The sequence below is a fragment of the Sycon ciliatum genome, chromosome 7 (genome assembly GCF_964019385.1).
Source record: "Sycon ciliatum chromosome 7, ocSycCili1.1, whole genome shotgun sequence".
Classification (NCBI taxonomy): Eukaryota; Metazoa; Porifera; class Calcarea; order Leucosolenida; family Sycettidae; genus Sycon; species Sycon ciliatum.
In genome coordinates, this window is record NC_088649.1 from 6,242,535 (window position 1) to 6,267,452 (window position 24,918).

A 24,918-nucleotide genomic window follows, 5' to 3' on the forward strand; every position below is an offset into this window, starting at 1 on the left:
TTGGACAGTGCATGATGTACAGTAAAACCTGTAACTAAAGACCACCCTGACTAGCGACCAGCCTGGTACTACAGACCACCGTGACTAGCGACCAGTCTGGTACTACAGACCACCCTGACTAGCGACCAGCCTGGTACTACAGACCACCCTGACTAGCGACCAGTCTGGTACTACAGACCACCCTGACTAGCGACCAGCCTGGTACTACAGACCACCGTGACTAGCGACCAGTCTGGTACTACAGACCACCGTGACTAGCGACCAGTCTGGTACTACAGACCACCGTGACTAGCGACCAGTCTGGTACTACAGACCACCGTGACTAGCGACCAGTCTGGTACTACAGACCACCGTGACTAGCGACCAGTCTGGTACTACAGACCACCGTGACTAGCGACCAGTCTGGTACTACAGACCACCGTGACTAGCGACCAGTCTGGTACTACAGACCACCGTGACTAGCGACCAGTCTGCTTCTACAGACCACTGTGACTAGCGACCAGCCTGGTACTACAGACCACCGTGACTAGTGACCAGTCTGGTACTACAGTAAAACCTGTAACTAAAGACCACCGTGACTAGCGACCGGCCTGGTACTACAGACCACTTCGCCAGGCACGGACAGTCTTACATTCATATTATGGTTGTGCGGTGCAAACCTCTAACTAAGGACCACCTGCCACTAAAGACCGCTTTCTCTGGCCCCAAGAGGTGGTCGTTAGTCACAGGTTTTACTGTATTTCAAATGGATATGCTGCGCTACTTTTGAATAGTTTGGTTGGATTTCTTTGACCACGACTGTACTTACAGTGTTCTACTAAAGAAACAAAACACTAGCATTCACTAATAAACCCACCTTGGATACATGTGTGCATTATGCAATAAAAATCAACAAGCAACTCCATCTGCGTAGTCACCACATTCAACCATAGAACAAAATTTAAAGTTCACAGGCATATAGCACGCACGCATGCTCGGGCACGCACACAAACGCACACACGCACACACGCACACACACACACTACACACACACACACACATACACACATGCACACACACACACACACGCGCGCGCACACACACACACACACACACACACACACACACACACACACATATACAAACACATACACAAACACACACACACACACACAAACACACTTATACTTGTACTTGTACTTGTTGCTCACTGCCAAAACTGGTCACATGGGTCTCCCCGTGAGAGGGGAGAGAGACTCAAAAGGAATCTTGGAAAGATGACTCAACTGGCTATTGATTTACAGTCGTTGACAAAGGAATGCAGCCTAGAGAGTGTGTGTGGGCAGGCGTGTGTTTACCGCCATATTGCCAGGTGTGTCTTTACCACCATATTTATCAACCATAAGTACAGCTGCAGTGGTGTCTTCAACGTCATTCGCCCGAAACGAAAAGATATGCTTCTTATCAGCTTGACACAAGAAGACCAACACACACACCTATATAAGGTCCCTTCCTCTGACAGCTACTAATAATTATTGTGACCAAGCAGAATAAAACAGATATCAAAGAACCGCATCACTCCTAGTTACTTACGATTCTTCCTAATTTTGAGATCTGCAAAATTCACCGCAGGCCACAATTTAGCCGATGATCCCAGTCATGGAACACAAAAAGAAGAAGATGAAAGTCATTGGTAAGCAACAAACCTTACAACACTACAATATGTATATACATGTAGGTATGCCTATGACATCGTCGTGGACAAAGAAATCAAACCCGTGAGCCGAAATCAGCGCCAAAGCCCTTACGGCCCCCTATGGTCGTCAGAGAGGTTCTTGGACAGTGCATGATGTACAGTAAAACCTGTAACTAAAGACCACCGTGACTAGCGACCAGCCTGGTACTACAGTAAAACCTGTAACTAAAGACCACCGTGACTAGCGACCAGTCTGGTACTACAGACCACTTCGCCAGGCACGGACAGTCTGACATTCATATTATGGTTGTGCCGTGCAAACCTCTAACCAAGGACCACCTGCCACTAAAGACCGCTTTCTCTGGCCCCAAGAGGTGGTCGTTAGTCACAGGTTTTACTGTAATTGAAATGGATATACATGTACTGCGCTACTTTTGAATAGTTTGGTTGGATTTCTTTGACCACGACTGTACTTACAGTGTTCTACTAAAGAAACCAAACACTAGCATTCACTAATAAACCCACTTTGGATACATGTGTGCATTATGCAATAAAAATCAACAAGCAACTCCATGTGCGTAGTCACCACATTCAACCATAGAACAAAATGTATTGTTCACAGGCATATAGCACGCACGCATGCGCGGGCACGCACACAAACGCACACACGCACACACAAACACTACACACACACACACACATACACACACGCACACACACACACACACACAGACACACACACACGCACACACACACACACACACACACAGACAGACACACACACACACATATTATATATATACAAACACATACACAAACACACACACTTGTACTTGTACTTGTACTTGTTGCTCACTGCGAAAACTGGTCACGTGGGTCTCCCCGTGAGAGGGGAGAGAGACTCAACTGGCTATTGATCTACAGTCGTTGACAATGGAATGCAGCCTAGAGAGCGTGTGTGGGCAGGCGTGCGTTTACCGCCATATTGCCAGGTGTGTCTTTACCACCATATATATCAACCATAAGTACAGCTGCAGTGGTGTATTCAACTTCATTCTCCCGAAACGAAAAAATATGCTTCTTATCAGCTTGACACAAGAAGACCAACACACACACCTATATAAGGTCCCTTCCTCTGACAGCTACTAATTGTGACCAAGCAGAATAAAATAGATATCAAAGAACCGCATCACTTTTAGTTACTTACGAGTTCTATGAATTCTGAGACCTGCAAAATTCACCGCAGTCCACAATTTAGGGGATGATTCCAGTCATGGAACACAAAAAGAAGAAGATGAAAGTCATTGGTAAGCAACAAACCTTACAACACTACAATATGTATATACATGTAGGTATGCCTATGACATCGTCGTGGACAAAGAAATCAAACCCGTGAGCCGAAATCAGCGCCAAAGCCCTTACGGCCCCTATGGTCGTCAGAGAGGTTCTTGGACAGTGCATGATGTACAGTAAAACCTGTAACTAAAGACCACCCTGACTAGCGACCAGCCTGGTACTACAGACCACCGTGACTAGCGACCAGCCTGGTACTACAGTAAAACCTGTAACTAAAGACCACCGTGACTAGCGACCAGCCTGGTACTACAGACCACTTCGCCAGGCCCGGACAGTCTTACATTCATAATAATTATTATTATGGTTGTGTCGTCGGGGTTTTTTATAATCCTCGCACGATAGCCGCCGAGGAATAAAAACCCCCGGCGACAATTGGCGCCCAGCTAGTGGCATCGTTCTCCACGACCCTGAGATCGTTTTTGTTTTCGCCGTGGCTTTAAATCTTGCCTTCTCCACGCGTCCTCGCCATGGCTCCGCTTTGCTCCATCTGCTCAACCCTGACGTCGGAGCTCCTACTCAGGTGAGCCTGTTTTGTCTGCCCTGCGTAATGTTTTGTACCTTGTACGTAGTTCTCCTTGTACTAGTCTTCGATTTGGGATTTTCAAAATAATTGTTTCGCTTCGTGGCATTGAAGTCCCGTGTTGTTCTCTTGTGTACAAGTACCTCGTTCGAGCCTCGCTCCTGTTAGTACATGATTGTGGCCCACGTTGTGTGTGCGGTGTTTTGAACCAGTGTACATTGTCGCCCTCCGGCCTCTAGCTGTTCGAGTGGTCGTGTGCACTGTGTTTTCACACCTTCTCTGTTGTCCGTGCTGTCGTGCATGCTCATCGTGTTGCTTGGTAGTCAGCATGGCCATGGGTAGCTTTGCTCGTGTTTGCTTACTCGCCCTGTGTTGTGCACTGGTGCACATGGTTGCGTTGTGGTCGGATTGCTCCGATCCTGTGTCAATCGATTGGTTTGGTAGATGTCCCCATCCATTTACTCCATGTGGTGACACTCCATCGTTTCCAGTTTCAAGTACAAGTGCTTTCTTTTTCGTTTTACTAGTATTCATGTTTTGTGTCGAGCGTTTTAGTGGTCCGCCGTGTTCATGGTGTTGCCCCACCGATCATGTGGAATGGCTGTCGCCCAGTGGTGTGACATGCTTCCGAGAGTCTCGTTGACGGTCCGGGTGGCAATCTTTCTGTGAGCGTGTTGTTTTGTATTTGTGACGGTTTTGGCACAAGGGTCTCTTCATTCACCTAGGGGGGGGGGGGGGCGTCCGATCATGGTGAGCCACGGTCTGCCTGGTGGGCTGGTGGGATCCAGCGCTTATTTGTATCGGTTCGCCTTGCGGGTGTTCGGTTTCCGTGTTTTGCTGGCTGGCCTTTGTGCGTCCCAGTAGGGTTCAGGACGGTGTTTTTTTTGTGTTTCGTGAGCGGATGTGTTTCACGCGTGATATTCAGGTTCAATCCCTGTGGGTTTTTTCAGGTTCGAGGCCTGTGCGTTTTTCAGGTTAGAGGCCTGTGGTTATTCAGGGTAGCGCCCTGTGGTTTTTCCATGTTAAATTTTGTTTGCGTATTGGTGACCGGTTTGTTTGTGTGCTATCTGGTGTCCTCATGGATAGACTGCCCCTGTATCCGTAGGCGTGTTCAACGTTGCTGTTCTGCCGTTCCTTCTTGTGTTTTTTTGTCTGAATTTTGGCTCCTGGTATTGCTGAGATGTTTGCGTCAATCCGTGTTTCTTTCTTTCTGTGTGTGTCTCTGGGAGTTTTTGTAGCCCCATCGGCTGCGTGATGGTTTTCCGGACAACTCCTGTGCTGTCAGATGATTTGTGCCTTCAGTTGCGCTGAAAAGTGAAAGTACAGGACTTCTGCATAGAAAAGTAATGATCTCCAACATTTTGGCTGCTTTTCGGACGTTTTCCTTTTCGGACCGGTTTTCGGAAGAGCCTTCAAAAATCGGACACTGTCCGAAAAATCGGACGGTTTGGCAGCACTGCACTAGGTATCGTGCTTTACTTCCTTCTTTTATACTACTGTTTTTTCCACACCATGAAGCACTTATTGCCTTTTCCAATGCACGGGTGCACCGGATGACCTTCTTTGTTTGTGCAGTTAGAGCAGAAGAAAGCAGTCTTGCTTCTCTTGCGATCCTGCTTCCAGCAGACAACACAGTTGGCTCTTCCAGACTCACCAGCACAGTCTGGAATGTGTACAGAGTGCACTTGTCTGTAGTCAGCTGCTGGTGCTGGTATAGCACGCTCCAGAGCTGGTGGTACTGAATGCATTGGAAGATTGACGAGTTGACTAACCAGCTGCTCTCGAAACTCATATTGCGAATAGCGCACGGGCCTCTTGATTGCACCTGGATTGGCTTCTCTCCAAGCAGCAAACAGTTTATAGGCATTGATGGTGGCTATCTTGAGGAGCTCATAGAATATCACTTTGTTGAACTTCTTTGATCTGCGGAGAATACGGTAGCTACTAGCCAGTTGATCAAATAATTATATCAACTCCTCCCATGTTTGCGTTGTAATGTTCGATGGCAACCGGCTTGCGACATGTCACGTCCTGTAACTCTCCGTTGACTCTTCTTTTCTTGTTTTCTCTCTGTACTCAGTGGCAGAGTGCATGGTGGACAGCACAGTTACAACTCTTTTGTCCAACCACTGCACATAAACGATGTCGCCGTCACGCTCACAGCGCATGTCTCCCGACGGTCCTTTTTTCTCGAACTGTTTCGTGCTTTTCAGGCGATCAGGAAGTCCACGTCAGTTACTGCGCACTGTTCCGACTAGCTCAGAGGCATTGGCCTTCAGTGCTTGAGCAAGGCTGTGGGACGTATAGTAGTTGGCGGTCAAAAGCTGATAGCCTTGCTTCAGGTACGGAGTCATGAGTCGCATGACGAGGTCGTGCGTAAGGCTATGTTGACTGACATCCATTGCACCACCGGTGTGCATCTCGAAATTGCAGTTGTAGGCTGTGTTGGAGTCGCAGAGTGTGTAAGATTTGAATCCCCATTTGACTGGTTTATTTTTCACATACACCTTCATGCCCTGGCGACCCTTAAATCATATCATTCTCTCATCGTGCGACTCCTGTTGGCCGGGCTGCCAAAACTGCATGGATTTAGCACGGAAGACATCGTGAAGGTAACGGACTTTTTGCAGTCGATCATCCAGGTCGGCCGAATGGGACATTGAAAGAACGCACGGATGGAACGAAATCGCAGACGGGTGGGCATTTCACGTGCCCACAGGCCATCATATAGTGTGCGCGTACTCCAATACTTCTCTACATCAGGTAAGCGTAGTATACCGAAGTAGAGTAGTAGAGCTAAGAAACGGCGTGGTTCGTCAGTGCTGGTTTCCTGCTAACTGCCATCGTCCTGTGCGTATGATGGCTTGGACAGAATGTGCTGCCATGCATACTGATTAGTAAAGTTCACCAGAGAATCCATCACATCTTCGGAGAAAAATAAATTGAACAAAATCTAACTCGTTCTCAGGTTCAACATTTTCAGGTAGATGTAGTCCCTTGGTTCGGGATGGCAAGAACTCAGCAGGTTGGCGAGCTGGATCAGTTCTATCCCACTCAGCCATGTTCACAGCAGCGCCTGCACCTCGTCCACGTCCACGACCACGCGGAGCTCATGTGGCTCCTCTATTTCTTCGTGTTCCACGTGAAGCACCACGTGTGTATGGGTGGAATCTGGCAGCACGTCCTCGTCCTCATCCTCTTGCTGCCGCTGCTCCTTGTCCATGGGCCACACCATAGTCCTCATCGCCATCATCCGTTCCACTGCTTTCCTCCAGAGCACTCGCAGACTCGCCTCGATTGCCATCATCATCTGGTTGAAAAAATTCAAAATTGAAGTCTTCAGATTCAAGTTCAGCTTGCTTGTCCGAGCTATTCCCGCTCTCAGGGCCACTGGAATCAGCAGCAGACTCACTGGAAGAGCAGCTGTCATCTTCAGATGGAAGCGTAAACAATAAATCGACAGCAGACTGCGCGTCCAGGCGCCTGGCCATGATAGCTTCTTCTTCAAATTTTCAGTATTTTGCAAAAAGTGCCAAAGTACGCGCACGATGCGCTTTTATAGCCGTTTCACACTCGCGTCTTTCTGTGACGTCGTTTTCAGCCAAAACGTCGACTTTCTGCACAAGTCGATTCACACACACATCGAACACATCGTTTTGCCAACAATCAGCAACATTTTTAGCAGTCCACGGGCAAAAAAAATAACGGCATGCGAGTATATTCAAAATAAAAAAATCTTGGGCAGTTCTGTAGTTTCCACACCATGTACCAGCCAGCCTTGAGGAAGACCAAACAGTTCTCAGTTTTAGTTTTGTGGTCATCATTATTTCGCTTTTGTAGGTGAAGAATAGACGACAAAAAAGACGAAGACGTGGCCGAAGACTCTGCCCATAGGGCCGCGTCTGCGTTTTGAAGTCTTCAGCTCACGTTTTGGGGATTCCCCGGGATCGCCTAGGCAACGAAGACGAAGACGTGAATAAAGACGTGAGTGTGAAACGCCTATTATGAAGGTGCGCATCCAATCGTGATTTTCTCGAAAAAAAATGATGTGCAGCACACGGTTTTCTCGATGGTAGGTGATTTCTTAGGTTTTCAGCAGTAGTTTGGGATTTTCCCGAGTGCGGTGCGGTAAAAGACCATGATTTACAGAGCGAAAAACGAATGCGTCGAATTCGACGCATTCGCCCTATGTACGGCTGGTAAAGGGTTAAAACACATCTCCAGTGTGCAAACCAACAGGATACAAGAATTGTAAGAAAAATAGCACAAACTTCGGAAAATTGCACTGGTAATAAAAACTGTACAAATGAGAAATGATAGGAAATACAGCAAGTGCAGTGTGAGAATGTACATGCATGTGCAAGGGTGAGTGAGTGCGAATTTACTGGAAGAGTGTAAGCGTGATGACATTTTCTTTTATGTTTACAAAGATTGGGAGCACGAATGCGAATGTAGACTGCTTCTAGAACTTTCAATCCACGATACCACCGGCTATACAATTAACTGTGTTTAGTACATGTAGTGTGTGGCTCATATTTTGCTACATGTTTCTTTCTAAGGAAGTTGGTTGCTCCCCACACCAGAGTTGACACTTTTCCCGCCGACCTGACCTGACACTTGACTGACTCACGACTGCCATCGAGGGCACACAAGAAGTCCATCGAACTTTCCACTCGGCATCGCTCCCTGCTCTATACCTATGGTGTTCATGAGGGGTTTGTCACGCTGGAAATCGAGCGTCTCTGTAAATTTATCATTATTATTATTCAAGCGGTACTGGTTTGGAGGCGGTGAAAAAACAGTTTCGTAATCAGTATTCGCATGCAACGACTCAAATCCACACAATTCAGTAGACACTTCCTTTCTATCAAACGTTTTCTTTCCCTTCTCTTCAGGATACTGTAAAATTGGAAAGTCTAACGAGTCACAAAGTCTAACGTTTTAACGAACAATTATTTTTCGTTAATTGAAAAAAAAACGTTATCTCTAGATGTCTGTGTAAAGATGCACATGCAGATGGGTCGCCAGCTAGCCATCGTTAAACTTTCTGAACGTTATCATGCCAAAAATACAAATACGTTAAACTTTTTGGTCGTTAGACTTTCCGGTTTTACAGTAGTACAGGGAATGTTATAAATTTGAAAAAAAAACAAACACATAACTATATAGATAAAGAAAGAAAAAGTATCTCTATAATTTGAAACTCGGATGTTGAGCCATAAATAAATGTAAAAGAGAAAAGGACATATGGATACGAGTTAAGAGTAACTCTCCATCACTGTAACATGATACTATATACAGTCAGAAAGCGCAATAACTAGGCACAAAACTGACAGAGTACTGAGACATTCGACGTCCTGACACCTAACTTCAACACATCTCCGTAGCGCTAACCGACAGCCTTCCAACTTGGAAGGTTCAAGGTTATGGAAAGACCAAAGAGGGGAAGGCAAGCGCAACGAAAACGAGCAAAAGCCACAGTCCCAACGGAACAAAGAATGTCGATTGTTACTGGACGATGACGAGACCAGTACGATATTTGACAAAGCGGTCTAACTACAATTCGAAGCAGCAAAGCAGCACACCACCCAACTTGGGTGGGTCATAAATATCAAAGATAAGTAAAGAAAGGGAAGCTTTGCGAAAACGAATTGTACAAGCCGAAAGCCAAACTCCTACAGTACTCCTCATGAATGACATTGTGATGGACTAGTTGACTACAAAACAAGTACGGCGATACGGCGAAACGTACCATACGGCGAAACGTACGTCGTGCCGTCCAAGGTTACAAATAGTATTTTCAAAACGAAAAGTTCTCGCTTGGAAGTGGGTGGGTTTGAAGGAGTTTCTTTTTGAAAATAACTATTAAATGCGGATGGAGAATGCTCAATTACTTCTGGGTGCCGAAAATTGACATCAATATTTTATTCGAATTCGTTTTACCTGCAGAAAAGATAGGTGGGTGGGTGGGTGCTGAAAAATACTAAAAAAATTCGTTTTGCAAAAACTATTGGTAACCCCGGACGGCCCCTAAGTGGGTGAGGACAAGGTGCCGAAAAGAATTGACGGCATCAGAGTGTCCGTCCCGGGATCCAACTGCAGTTACCCCTGCCCCTGGTGAAGGCAATGCTTGCTACGAGTGTGGACAGCTAAATCAGAGTGGATCTCACAAATAAAACACGCACACATACATGTTAGCTGCCCTGGCTAAACAGTCCCCAAGACACTCCCAGAGGATAGGTCCAAGTTATAGTTTCATGGCAGGAAGCCTTATTACAGAGTATTTTAGGATAAATACACCTGTTACACCCTCCCACGCACGCATGCACGCACGCACGTACGCACACACACACACACACACACACACACACACACACACACACACACGCACAAACACACACACACACACACACACACACACACACACACACAAAGGAATAAGCAAAAGCGTTCAAAGCTGCAAGTGCCTCGTCATTTCATAATAATTTAACGAAAAGACATGCTTCTTATCAACTGGACACAAGAAGACCAATACACACCCATATCAGGGATGATTTTATCCTGTATCGCATCGCAGTTTGCGATGCAAAATCGATCTACTGCTACTCAAAACTCACCATGACTAGCAGAAAATTGCGATACATAGACTATCCATGCCTAGCCTGCACTGTCAAGTAACATGCATGCGGCGCAGTGTAGGTGGTGCAGGTACTCTCAATCTGCGTGAACGTGTGTATGCTTCAGTCTTTTTTTTGCAAATGGGCTTTCATGCAGCACTCTCAACAAGGACAATGTGGTAAACACTCGACCTTCAAAGAAAAATGCTAATCAAAATCAAAGACTGCTACACAATTGTGATTTCGTATAGCACAAACTGCTATGCGAAAATATGACAGTAAATTCATCCCTGCATATCATATCCCTTCCTCTGGCAGCTACTAATTGTGACAAAGCAGAACAAAACAGATATCAAAGAAGCGCGTCACTCTTAGTTACTTACCCGTGATTCATCCACTGAGGTCTGCAAAATTCACCGCACCCACAATTTAGCCGATGATGCCAGTCATAGAGCACAAGGAAGAATATGAAAGTCATTGGTAAGCAGAAAACCTTACAACAGCATAATATGCATGCACATGTAGATATGCTTCTGATTTACAGTCGTTGACAAAGGAATGCAGCCTAGAGAGCGTGTGTGCGCAGACGTGTGTGTACCGCCATATTGCCAGGTGTGTCTTTACCACCATACGTATAAACCATAAGTACAGCTGCAGTGGATTCTTCAACCTCATTCTCCCGAAACGAAAAGATATGCTTCTTATCAGCTTGACACAAGAAGACTAACACACACCTGTATAAGGTCCCTTCCTCTGACAGCTACTAATTGTGAACAAGCAGAACAAAACAGATATCCAAAAACGCATCACTTCTCGTTACTTACGAGTTCCTTTATTCTTGAGCCCTGCAAAATTCACCGCAGGCCACAATTTAGCCGATGATCCCAGTCATGGAACACAAAAAGAAGAGGATGAAAGTCATTGGTAAGCAACAAACCTTACAACACTACAACATGTATATACATGTAGGTATGCCTATGACATCGTCGTGGACAAAGAAATCAAACCCGTGAGCCGAAATCAGCGCCAAAGCCCTTACGGCCCCTATGGTCGTCAGAGAGGTTCTTGGACAGTGCATGATATACAGTAAAACCTGTAACTAAAGACCACCCTGACTAGCGACCAGTCTGGTACTACAGACCACCCTGACTAGCGACCAGTCTGGTACTACAGACCACCCTGACTAGCGACCAGCCTGGTACTACAGACCACCCTGACTAGCGACCAGTCTGGTACTACAGACCACCCTGACTAGCGACCAGCCTGGTACTACAGACCACCGTGACTAGCGACCAGTCTGGTACTACAGACCACCGTGACTAGCGACCAGTCTGGTACTACAGACCACCGTGACTAGCGACCAGTCTGGTACTACAGACCACCGTGACTAGCGACCAGTCTGGTACTACAGACCACCGTGACTAGCGACCAGTCTGGTACTACAGACCACCGTGACTAGCGACCAGTCTGGTACTACAGACCACCGTGACTAGCGACCAGTCTGGTACTACAGACCACCGTGACTAGCGACCAGTCTGCTTCTACAGACCACTGTGACTAGCGACCAGCCTGGTACTACAGACCACCGTGACTAGTGACCAGTCTGGTACTACAGTAAAACCTGTAACTAAAGACCACCGTGACTAGCGACCGGCCTGGTACTACAGACCACTTCGCCAGGCACGGACAGTCTTACATTCATATTATGGTTGTGCGGTGCAAACCTCTAACTAAGGACCACCTGCCACTAAAGACCGCTTTCTCTGGCCCCAAGAGGTGGTCGTTAGTCACAGGTTTTACTGTATTTCAAATGGATATGCTGCGCTACTTTTGAACAGTTTGGTTGGATTTCTTTGGCCACGACTGTACTTACAGTGTTCTACTAAAGAAACTAAACACTAGCATTCACTAATAAACCCACCTTGGATACATGTCTGCATTATGCAATAAAAATCAACAAGCAACTCCATCTGCGTAGTCACCACATTCAACCATAGAACAAAATTTAAAGTTCACAGGCATATAGCACGCACGCATGCTCGGGCACGCACACAAACGCACACACGCACACACGCACACACACACACTACACACACACACACACATACACACATGCACACACACACACACGCGCGCGCACACACACACACACACACACACACACACACACACACACACACACACACACACACACACACACATATACAAACACATACACAAACACACACACACACACACAAACACACTTATACTTGTACTTGTACTTGTTGCTCACTGCCAAAACTGGTCACATGGGTCTCCCCGTGAGAGGGGAGAGAGACTCAAAAGGAATCTTGGAAAGATGACTCAACTGGCTATTGATTTACAGTCGTTGACAAAGGAATGCAGCCTAGAGAGTGTGTGTGGGCAGGCGTGTGTTTACCGCCATATTGCCAGGTGTGTCTTTACCACCATATTTATCAACCATAAGTACAGCTGCAGTGGTGTCTTCAACGTCATTCGCCCGAAACGAAAAGATATTCTTCTTATCAGCTTGACACAAGAAGACCAACACACACACCTATATAAGGTCCCTTCCTCTGACAGCTACTAATAATTATTGTGACCAAGCAGAATAAAACAGATATCAAAGAACCGCATCACTCCTAGTTACTTACGATTCTTCCTAATTTTGAGATCTGCAAAATTCACCGCAGGCCACAATTTAGCCGATGATCCCAGTCATGGAACACAAAAAGAAGAAGATGAAAGTCATTGGTAAGCAACAAACCTTACAACACTACAATATGTATATACATGTAGGTATGCCTATGACATCGTCGTGGACAAAGAAATCAAACCCGTGAGCCGAAATCAGCGCCAAAGCCCTTACGGCCCCCTATGGTCGTCAGAGAGGTTCTTGGACAGTGCATGATGTACAGTAAAACCTGTAACTAAAGACCACCGTGACTAGCGACCAGCCTGGTACTACAGTAAAACCTGTAACTAAAGACCACCGTGACTAGCGACCAGTCTGGTACTACAGTAAAACCTGTAACTAAAGACCACCGTGACTAGCGACCAGTCTGGTACTACAGACCACTTCGCCAGGCACGGACAGTCTGACATTCATATTATGGTTGTGCCGTGCAAACCTCTAACCAAGGACCACCTGCCACTAAAGACCGCTTTCTCTGGCCCCAAGAGGTGGTCGTTAGTCACAGGTTTTACTGTAATTGAAATGGATATACATGTACTGCGCTACTTTTGAATAGTTTGGTTGGATTTCTTTGACCACGACTGTACTTACAGTGTTCTACTAAAGAAACCAAACACTAGCATTCACTAATAAACCCACCTTGGATACATGTGTGCATTATGCAATAAAAATCAACAAGCAACTCCATGTGCGTAGTCACCACATTCAACCATAGAACAAAATGTATTGTTCACAGGCATATAGCACGCACGCATGCGCGGGCACGCACACAAACGCACACACGCACACACAAACACTACACACACACACACACACACATACACACACGCACACACACACACACACACAGACACACACACACGCACACACACACACACAGACAGACACACACACACACATATTATATATATACAAACACATACACAAACACACACACTTGTACTTGTACTTGTACTTGTTGCTCACTGCGAAAACTGGTCACGTGGGTCTCCCCGTGAGAGGGGAGAGAGACTCAACTGGCTATTGATCTACAGTCGTTGACAATGGAATGCAGCCTAGAGAGCGTGTGTGGGCAGGCGTGCGTTTACCGCCATATTGCCAGGTGTGTCTTTACCACCATATATATCAACCATAAGTACAGCTGCAGTGGTGTATTCAACTTCATTCTCCCGAAACGAAAAAATATGCTTCTTATCAGCTTGACACAAGAAGACCAACACACACACCTATATAAGGTCCCTTCCTCTGACAGCTACTAATTGTGACCAAGCAGAATAAAATAGATATCAAAGAACCGCATCACTTTTAGTTACTTACGAGTTCTATGAATTCTGAGACCTGCAAAATTCACCGCAGTCCACAATTTAGGGGATGATTCCAGTCATGGAACACAAAAAGAAGAAGATGAAAGTCATTGGTAAGCAACAAACCTTACAACACTACAATATGTATATACATGTAGGTATGCCTATGACATCGTCGTGGACAAAGAAATCAAACCCGTGAGCCGAAATCAGCGCCAAAGCCCTTACGGCCCCTATGGTCGTCAGAGAGGTTCTTGGACAGTGCATGATGTACAGTAAAACCTGTAACTAAAGACCACCCTGACTAGCGACCAGCCTGGTACTACAGACCACCGTGACTAGCGACCAGCCTGGTACTACAGTAAAACCTGTAACTAAAGACCACCGTGACTAGCGACCAGCCTGGTACTACAGACCACTTCGCCAGGCCCGGACAGTCTTACATTCATAATAATTATTATTATGGTTGTGTCGTCGGGGTTTTTTATAATCCTCGCACGATAGCCGCCGAGGAATAAAAAACCCCGGCGACAATTGGCGCCCAGCTAGTGGCATCGTTCTCCACGACCCTGAGATCGTTTTTGTTTTCGCCGTGGCTTTAAATCTTGCCTTCTCCACGCGTCCTCGCCATGGCTCCGCTTTGCTCCATCTGCTCAACCCTGACGTCGGAGCTCCTACTCAGGTGAGCCTGTTTTGTCTGCCCTGCGTAATGTTTTGTACCTTGTACGTAGTTCTCCTTGTACTAGTCTTCGATTTGGGATTTTCAAAATAATTGTTTCGCTTCGTGGCATTGAAGTCCCGTGTTGTTCTCTTGTGTACAAGTACCTCGTTCGAGCCTCGCTCCTGTTAGTACATGATTGTGGCCCACGTTGTGTGTGCGGTGTTTTGAACCAGTGTACATTGTCGCCCTCCGGCCTCTAGCTGTTCGAGTGGTCGTGTGCACTGTGTTTTCACACCTTCTCTGTTGTCCGTGCTGTCGTGCATGCTCATCGTGTTGCTTGGTAGTCAGCATGGCCATGGGTAGCTTTGCTCGTGTTTGCTTACTCGCCCTGTGTTGTGCACTGGTGCACATGGTTGCGTTGTGGTCGGATTGCTCCGATCCTGTGTCAATCGATTGGTTTGGTAGATGTCCCCATCCATTTACTCCATGTGGTGACACTCCATCGTTTCCAGTTTCAAGTACAAGTGCTTTCTTTTTCGTTTTACTAGTATTCATGTTTTGTGTCGAGCGTTTTAGTGGTCCGCCGTGTTCATGGTGTTGCCCCACCGATCATGTGGAATGGCTGTCGCCCAGTGGTGTGACATGCTTCCGAGAGTCTCGTTGACGGTCCGGGTGGCAATCTTTCTGTGAGCGTGTTGTTTTGTATTTGTGACGGTTTTGGCACAAGGGTCTCTTCATTCACCTAGGGGGGGGGGGGGGCGTCCGATCATGGTGAGCCACGGTCTGCCTGGTGGGCTGGTGGGATCCAGCGCTTATTTGTATCGGTTCGCCTTGCGGGTGTTCGGTTTCCGTGTTTTGCTGGCTGGCCTTTGTGCGTCCCAGTAGGGTTCAGGACGGTGTTTTTTTTGTGTTTCGTGAGCGGATGTGTTTCACGCGTGATATTCAGGTTCAATCCCTGTGGGTTTTTTCAGGTTCGAGGCCTGTGCGTTTTTCAGGTTAGAGGCCTGTGGTTATTCAGGGTAGCGCCCTGTGGTTTTTCCATGTTAAATTTTGTTTGCGTATTGGTGACCGGTTTGTTTGTGTGCTATCTGGTGTCCTCATGGATAGACTGCCCCTGTATCCGTAGGCGTGTTCAACGTTGCTGTTCTGCCGTTCCTTCTTGTGTTTTTTTGTCTGAATTTTGGCTCCTGGTATTGCTGAGATGTTTGCGTCAGTCCGTGTTTCTTTCTTTCTGTGTGTGTCTCTGGGAGTTTTCGTAGCCCCATCGGCTGCGTGATGGTTTTCCGGACAACTCCTGTGCTGTCAGATGATTTGTGCCTTCAGTTGCGCTGAAAAGTGAAAGTACAGGACTTCTGCATAGAAAAGTAATGATCTCCAACATTTTGGCTGCTTTTCGGACGTTTTCCTTTTCGGACCGGTTTTCGGAAGAGCCTTCAAAAATCGGACACTGTCCGAAAAATCGGACGGTTTGGCAGCACTGCACTAGGTATCGTGCTTTACTTCCTTCTTTTATACTACTGTTTTTTCCACACCATGAAGCACTTATTGCCTTTTCCAATGCACGGGTGCACCGGATGACCTTCTTTGTTTGTGCAGTTAGAGCAGAAGAAAGCAGTCTTGCTTCTCTTGCGATCCTGCTTCCAGCAGACAACACAGTTGGCTCTTCCAGACTCACCAGCACAGTCTGGAATGTGTACAGAGTGCACTTGTCTGTAGTCAGCTGCTGGTGCTGGTATAGCACGCTCCAGAGCTGGTGGTACTGAATGCATTGGAAGATTGACGAGTTGACTAACCAGCTGCTCTCGAAACTCATATTGCGAATAGCGCACGGGCCTCTTGATTGCACCTGGATTGGCTTCTCTCCAAGCAGCAAACAGTTTATAGGCATTGATGGTGGCTATCTTGAGGAGCTCATAGAATATCACTTTGTTGAACTTCTTTGATCTGCGGAGAATACGGTAGCTACTAGCCAGTTGATCAAATAATTATATCAACTCCTCCCATGTTTGCGTTGTAATGTTCGATGGCAACCGGCTTGCGACATGTCACGTCCTGTAACTCTCCGTTGACTCTTCTTTTCTTGTTTTCTCTCTGTACTCAGTGGCAGAGTGCATGGTGGACAGCACAGTTACAACTCTTTTGTCCAACCACTGCACATAAACGATGTCGCCGTCACGCTCACAGCGCATGTCTCCCGACGGTCCTTTTTTCTCGAACTGTTTCGTGCTTTTCAGGCGATCAGGAAGTCCACGTCAGTTACTGCGCACTGTTCCGACTAGCTCAGAGGCATTGGCCTTCAGTGCTTGAGCAAGGCTGTGGGACGTATAGTAGTTGGCGGTCAAAAGCTGATAGCCTTGCTTCAGGTACGGAGTCATGAGTCGCATGACGAGGTCGTGCGTAAGGCTATGTTGACTGACATCCATTGCACCACCGGTGTGCATCTCGAAATTGCAGTTGTAGGCTGTGTTGGAGTCGCAGAGTGTGTAAGATTTGAATCCCCATTTGACTGGTTTATTTTTCACATACACCTTCATGCCCTGGCGACCCTTAAATCATATCATTCTCTCATCGTGCGACTCCTGTTGGCCGGGCTGCCAAAACTGCATGGATTTAGCACGGAAGACATCGTGAAGGTAACGGACTTTTTGCAGTCGATCATCCAGGTCGGCCGAATGGGACATTGAAAGAACGCACGGATGGAACGAAATCGCAGACGGGTGGGCATTTCACGTGCCCACAGGCCATCATATAGTGTGCGCGTACTCCAATACTTCTCTACATCAGGTAAGCGTAGTATACCGAAGTAGAGTAGTAGAGCTAAGAAACGGCGTGGTTCGTCAGTGCTGGTTTCCTGCTAACTGCCATCGTCCTGTGCGTATGATGGCTTGGACAGAATGTGCTGCCATGCATACTGATTAGTAAAGTTCACCAGAGAATCCATCACATCTTCGGAGAAAAATAAATTGAACAAAATCTAACTCGTTCTCAGGTTCAACATTTTCAGGTAGATGTAGTCCCTTGGTTCGGGATGGCAAGAACTCAGCAGGTTGGCGAGCTGGATCAGTTCTATCCCACTCAGCCATGTTCACAGCAGCGCCTGCACCTCGTCCACGTCCACGACCACGCGGAGCTCATGTGGCTCCTCTATTTCTTCGTGTTCCACGTGAAGCACCACGTGTGTATGGGTGGAATCTGGCAGCACGTCCTCGTCCTCATCCTCTTGCTGCCGCTGCTCCTTGTCCATGGGCCACACCATAGTCCTCATCGCCATCATCCGTTCCACTGCTTTCCTCCAGAGCACTCGCAGACTCGCCTCGATTGCCATCATCATCTGGTTGAAAAAATTCAAAATTGAAGTCTTCAGATTCAAGTTCAGCTTGCTTGTCCGAGCTATTCCCGCTCTCAGGGCCACTGGAATCAGCAGCAGACTCACTGGAAGAGCAGCTGTCATCTTCAGATGGAAGCGTAAACAATAAATCGACAGCAGACTGCGCGTCCAGGCGCCTGGCCATGATAGCTTCTTCTTCAAATTTTCAGTATTTTGCAAAAAGTGCCAAAGTACGCGCACGATGCGCTTTTATAGCCGTTTCACACTCGCGTCTTTCTGTGACGTCGTTTTCAGCCAAAACGTCGACTTTCTGCACAAGTCGATTCACACACACATCGAACACATCGTTTTGCCAACAATCAGCAACATTTTTAGCAGTCCACGGGCAAAAAAAATAACGGCATGCGAGTATATTCAAAATAAAAAAATCTTGGGCAGTTCTGTAGTTTCCACACCATGTACCAGCCAGCCTTGAGGAAGACCAAACAGTTCTCAGTTTTAGTTTTGTGGTCATCATTATTTCGCTTTTGTAGGTGAAGAATAGACGACAAAAAAGACGAAGACGTGGCCGAAGACTCTGCCCATAGGGCCGCGTCTGCGTTTTGAAGTCTTCAGCTCACGTTTTGGGGATTCCCCGGGATCGCCTAGGCAACGAAGACGAAGACGCGAATAAAGACGTGAGTGTGAAACGCCTATTATGAAGGTGCGCATCCAATCGTGATTTTCTCGAAAAAAAATGATGTGCAGCACACGGTTTTCTCGATGGTAGGTGATTTCTTAGGTTTTCAGCAGTAGTTTGGGATTTTCCCGAGCGCGGTGCGGTAAAAGACCATGATTTACAGAGCGAAAAACGAATGCGTCGAATTCGACGCATTCGCCCTATGTACGGCTGGTAAAGGGTTAAAACACATCTCCAGTGTGCAAACCAACAGGATACAAGAATTGTAAGAAAAATAGCACAAACTTCGGAAAATTGCACTGGTAATAAAAACTGTACAAATGAGAAATGATAGGAAATACAGCAAGTGCAGTGTGAGAATGTACATGCATGTGCAAGGGTGAGTGAGTGCGAATTTACTGGAAGAGTGTAAGCGTGATGACATTTTCTTTTATGTTTACAAAGATTGGGAGCACGAATGCGAATGTAGACTGCTTCTAGAACTTTCAATCCACGATACCACCGGCTATACAATTAACTGTGTTTAGTACATGTAGTGTGTGGCTCATATTTTGCTACATGTTTCTTTCTAAGGAAGTTGGTTGCTCCCCACACCAGAGTTGACACTTTTCCCGCCGACCTGACCTGACACTTGACTGACTCACGACTGCCATCGAGGGCACACAAGAAGTCCATCGAACTTTCCACTCGGCATCGCTCCCTGCTCTATACCTATGGTGTTCATGAGGGGTTTGTCACGCTGGAAATGGAGCGTCTCTGTAAATTTATCATTATTATTATTCAAGCGGTACTGGTTTGGAGGCGGTGAAAAAACAGTTTCGTAATCAGTATTCGCATGCAACGACTCAAATCCACACAATTCAGTAGACACTTCCTTTCTATCAAATGTTTTCTTTCCCTTCTCTTCAGGATACTGTAAAATTGGAAAGTCTAACGAGTCACAAAGTCTAACGTTTTAACGAACAATTATTTTTCGTTAATTGAAAAAAAAACGTTATCTCTAGATGTCTGTGTAAAGATGCACATGCAGATGGGTCGCCAGCTAGCCATCGTTAAACTTTCTGAACGTTATCATGCCAAAAATACAAATACGTTAAACTTTTTGGTCGTTAGACTTTCCGGTTTTACAGTAGTACAGGGAATGTTATAAATTTGAAAAAAAACAAACACATAACTATATAGATAAAGAAAGAAAAAGTATCTCTATAATTTGAAACTCGGATGTTGAGCCATAAATAAATGTAAAAGAGAAAAGGACATATGGATACGAGTTAAGAGTAACTCTCCATCACTGTAACATGATACTATATACAGTCAGAAAGTGCAATAACTAGGCACAAAACTGACAGAGTACTGAGACATTCGACGTCCTGACACCTAACTTCAACACATCTCCGTAGCGCTAACCGACAGCCTTCCAACTTGGAAGGTTCAAGGTTATGGAAAGACCAAAGAGGGGAAGGCAAGCGCAACGAAAACGAGCAAAAGCCACAGTCCCAACGGAACAAAGAATGTCGATTGTTACTGGACGATGACGAGACCAGTACGATATTTGACAAAGCGGTCTAACTACAATTCGAAGCAGCAAAGCAGCACACCACCCAACTTGGGTGGGTCATAAATATCAAAGATAAGTAAAGAAAGGGAAGCTTTGCGAAAACGAATTGTACAAGCCGAAAGCCAAACTCCTACAGTACTCCTCATGCATGACATTGTGATGGACTAGTTGACTACAAAACAAGTACGGCGATACGGCGAAACGTACCATACGGCGAAACGTACGTCGTGTGAAACAACTTGTTTTGTAGTCAACTAGTCCATCACAATGTCATGCATGAGGAGTACTGTAGGAGTTTGGCTTTCGGCTTGTACAATTCGTTTTCGCAAAGCTTCCCTTTCTTTACTTATCTTTGATATTTATGACCCACCCAAGTTGGGTGGTGTGCTGCTTTGCTGCTTCGAATTGTAGTTAGACCGCTTTGTCAAATATCGTACTGGTCTCGTCATCGTCCAGTAACAATCGACATTCTTTGTTCCGTTGGGACTGTGGCTTTTGCTCGTTTTCGTTGCGCTTGCCTTCCCCTCTTTGGTCTTTCCATAACCTTGAACCTTCCAAGTTGGAAGGCTGTCGGTTAGCGCTACGGAGATGTGTTGAAGTTAGGTGTCAGGACGTCGAATGTCTCAGTACTTTGTCAGTTTTGTGCCTAGTTATTGCACTTTCTGACTGTATATAGTATCATGTTACAGTGATGGAGAGTTACTCTTAACTCGTATCCATATGTCCTTTTCTCTTTTATATCTCTATAATACATGTAGTTATGTGTTTTTTCAAATTTAAAACATTCCCTGTACTATCCTGAAGAGAAGGGAAAGAAAACATTTGATAGAAAGGAAGTGTCTACTGAATTGTGTGGATTTGCGTTGTTGCATGCGAATACTGATCATTATTATTAGAGAGATGCAATTAATAATGGTGATTCTATGAGGCTATGAGGTAACATCAGTTGAAAATATGGTAATACTGATAGTTCAAGAGTTGATCGCTAGATAAGGAGTGTACAGAATAGGAATCAGCACATTCGACCTAGTTGGGGCTGCACTGGAGATTAGAGCAAGAGCATATATGGTAGATTCGATGAGAGCAGAGAGTTGCTTCTTAAATAAGGAAGGGTTCTGAATGGATCTTATATCTCGGGGTAGACTATTGAACAGATTCATTGAGCAAAGAAGTGGAGAGGAGGAATAGCGAGTGGTGCCAGCAACGGGCAGTGAAAAAAGCTCTGAGGTGCCTCAACTCTCTGGTACTGTGTATGGGGAAGTGCGCAGTGGTTGTTTGTATATGAGGTGGGGCGTAATATTGGTGCATGGAATGAGCTAGTACGAGCTGTTTCACTTGTTTTCATGATTTCAGTGCTGGCAGACTGACATGATGCAACAGGGAGGAGTGGTGGCATGGCTTGAAGATTGGGAGACGGAGGCATAGTTTTATTACAGGGCATCCGACTGATGAAACGTAAGTGCGGAGAGAGCAAGGCTTCCATATTCCAGGATGGAGTGGTTGTATACAGTGTATATAAGCAGCAGTGCTTTGGGGTTTAGATTGCCCCTTTTTCTAGACAGGAGGTGAGTTACTTTGGGGGCCTTGGTTTGAACGTACTCGATATGTTGATCCCATTGCATGCTGTGCCGTATGATGATGACGAGCTGTCGGTGTTCTGTGACTTGGTGCAGGTTAGTGCCAAGCAGTTTGACGTTCAGAGGCCTGTAGCTGCCAAACGCGATGACGACGGTTTTAGTTGGATTAACAAGTAAGTGGCACTTGGAGAGCCAGTTTCCAGCTCGACTCACGGCGACCTGGAGGTGAGCTTCAGACTCAACGGATGACGGGTGTGAGGCAACAACAGTGGTGTCGTCAGCAAAAAGGCTGCATCTCGAGTTCGGAGTTGCGCATGCTGATGGCAGGTCAATTGTGTAGGCTAGAAATAGCAAGGGCCCGAGGACTGAACCGTGCGGTACTCCCCCCGGAATTGAAAGCCAGGGTGAGGTGGCATTAGTGAGGTTCTGCCACACGGTAAAACGTGCCAAAGTACGTATGGAAACTTCGCCGCGGTACGGGATTTAGTTTGATACGGATTTTTTCATACCGTTTTCCGTGTGAGGCGCGCTTCACACGGACTGGACTCCGTGTGAAAAGTGAGCGTACAGAGTCCATGTGGCGGGGTGTTCGTGCATGCTTCGAGCATGCTACGTACAGCAGAACCGGTGCAACGTACGAAAAATCCGTGTCAAACTGCACTGCAGTTGACACGGAGTTTGGTACGTAGTTCCGTGTAGCAGAACCTCTCTGTTGCCGATACGAACATGCTGCCAGCGATCAGTAAGGTAGTTGGTGTGCTACTGGAGAGCCTGGCCTCTCCCACCATAGTGCTCCAGTTTCTTTAGTAAGCCGGGATGCCACATGCGATCGAAGGCTTTCGAAAGATCGAAAAAGCAAGCATAGACGTGTTGATGGTTGTCAAGGTCGCGCGTGATGTCGTGCACAAGTCGTCCGAGTTGAAGTTCGGTACCATCCTTCTGTCTGAAACCAGACTGTTCTGCAGGCAGAAATTTGTCGAGATGTTTGTATGGACACTATCTGCACCACAAGTATTCTGTGCAAGATATACCAAATTTTGCAAGTAGCTTCTGCTGTTCCTGTTAGTATTATTTTTATTTTTTCACCATGTCATGTCCCTTCTTCCCTCTCTCATGAGAGCCACCTTCACTTCCTTTCCCCAGGAGACTCCCTTTCATAGGCATCCGTTTGCCCCTGGAGAATCCTTGAAAATATAATTTCAATAGAACAGTCACATGGGATACGCATAGTGATGCCCTCGCACTCGCGCAGTACCGGCTCTGATACTTCCCTCGTGCCCGGGACAAACAAGCACACAAATGTGAAGGCATTGTCAATTGCGCACTTACCAAGCCAATGGAAAGCACGCCTATGATGGGGTATCCTGGGCCTTGGTCACTAGGCTGAAATGGGTTGTAGCTAGCTGCAGTGCTGCCTTCACCTGCACGTCGCCTGTTCTCATCGTCCGGCTGCTCTGAGTGGTCCTGGTTGGAAGTGATATCATCCAGGGATGATTTCGTTCTAGAAACCGGCAGGTAACAGTACTCCAAATTGCTTGTAGTGCAGAGGGATTGAGAACACACAACCAGAATGGACTGGCTTGCAGTGGAGGAAGTGGATTGGGTAGAATCCTCCAGTCGGCTTGCGTTCTGCAAGGTTGACTCCTCCTTTGCATCATCCCTTTTGCTGACCGCAACTGTGCAATCTTCCTCATTGATCAGTGCTTGGAAGAGGTGTGTGATCTGCTCAACCGTGCCAAGCACTTTGTAGTTGTCTGGAATGCAGTGCTGCGTTAGCTCCTGGACAGGGTGCAAGAGAGTAAAAAAAGTTGCCAGAAACAGATAATAATTATGAGAATATGAACAGACGTGTACTGTAAATACTGGGTGTTCTCCAAATACAACCTTGCAACCACTTAAAACAGTTACTTAGACCGGGTCTCATTTTCCTTATATGAACGAATCCTTCCATTTTCAAGACAGACTTTACTGCTAGTTATAGCCAATAAAATAATAGCAGTTCTCATGAATATCCGCCTCGCCGTTATCCAACCGTGACAAGCCAATTTCACAGAGTGGAGTACACCATTAAGTGGACTCGGTACTTGGACAAACACACAGAAATGACACGACAAAGGCCTGGAAATGGGGGTGCGATGTATAACAGAATACAACTTATAATTGGGGAAATGCGGTACATTAGGGGCCGTCCGTAAATATTGATGTTTTTTTAGAGACGATATTGGTGCGTCTGGGGGGGGGGGTTTGAGCCATGTGCGTCTTTTCGAGCATCAGAAAAATATCGATGTAAATATCTGAAGTTTCGCCGATCCCTGCACGCGGACGTCTAAATGGCTATACAAGAAATGTGAAACCAGCTTCCGTTCGCGGAGCTAAAACTCGCGACACAAGAACAAAATCAAAAATTGGAAGCTGTACGCCCATGGCGAATTTCAAGAGCAAAAGAATGAGCTATTGATTGTGGAAATCGGCCGAACGATGCCTGCAGGAGACCTTTTTCAAGACGTACATAGGCCTTGACGGATTATGCTAGCATAATTTTTCGCATAATTCCTACCAAAATCGAATAATCGCATAATTCGAGGCAAATTGCATACGAATCGCATAAGTATATGTTATCGCATGGTTGCAATTAGCCCAAATGCAAACACATTATGACCACAATGTATATTGATGTGCTATCATTATCAAAAACAGGAAAAATGAAGATATTTCTCCTACACCCTAACAAAAAGTCTGCTACAGGCCATCAGAGAGTATACAGTACTGAAAGACGGAGACAGAAAAAAAAGTGCCGGCACCGCATCGTCATAGCAATAGACATGGCAACGACAATAAAATACAGCAGAATCATAATTTCAGTTGAAAAATTAAGAGTGCTACCACAAAGAGTTTCTTCATGTTTACATGTGTATCAGGAAGTTGTCAAATACAGTACTGCAACA

The 24,918-nt window shown here is 46.2% G+C and overlaps 1 protein-coding gene across 1 annotated transcript in view; it reads right to left on the reverse strand.

The window, feature by feature from the left end:
- LOC135820830 (uncharacterized) overlaps positions 1–24,918 on the reverse strand; it is a 58,123-nt gene that overhangs the window by 3,804 nt on the left and 29,401 nt on the right. The window contains exons 14-20 of the mRNA XM_065333869.1: positions 23,303–23,752; positions 14,184–14,204; positions 12,826–12,846; positions 10,993–11,013; positions 10,552–10,572; positions 2,883–2,903; positions 1,573–1,593 (exon numbers count right to left, since the gene is read on the reverse strand). Coding sequence (XP_065189941.1) covers positions 1,573–1,593; positions 2,883–2,903; positions 10,552–10,572; positions 10,993–11,013; positions 12,826–12,846; positions 14,184–14,204; positions 23,303–23,752 — 576 coding nt within the window. The remainder of the gene's footprint in view (positions 1–1,572; positions 1,594–2,882; positions 2,904–10,551; positions 10,573–10,992; positions 11,014–12,825; positions 12,847–14,183; positions 14,205–23,302; positions 23,753–24,918) is intronic.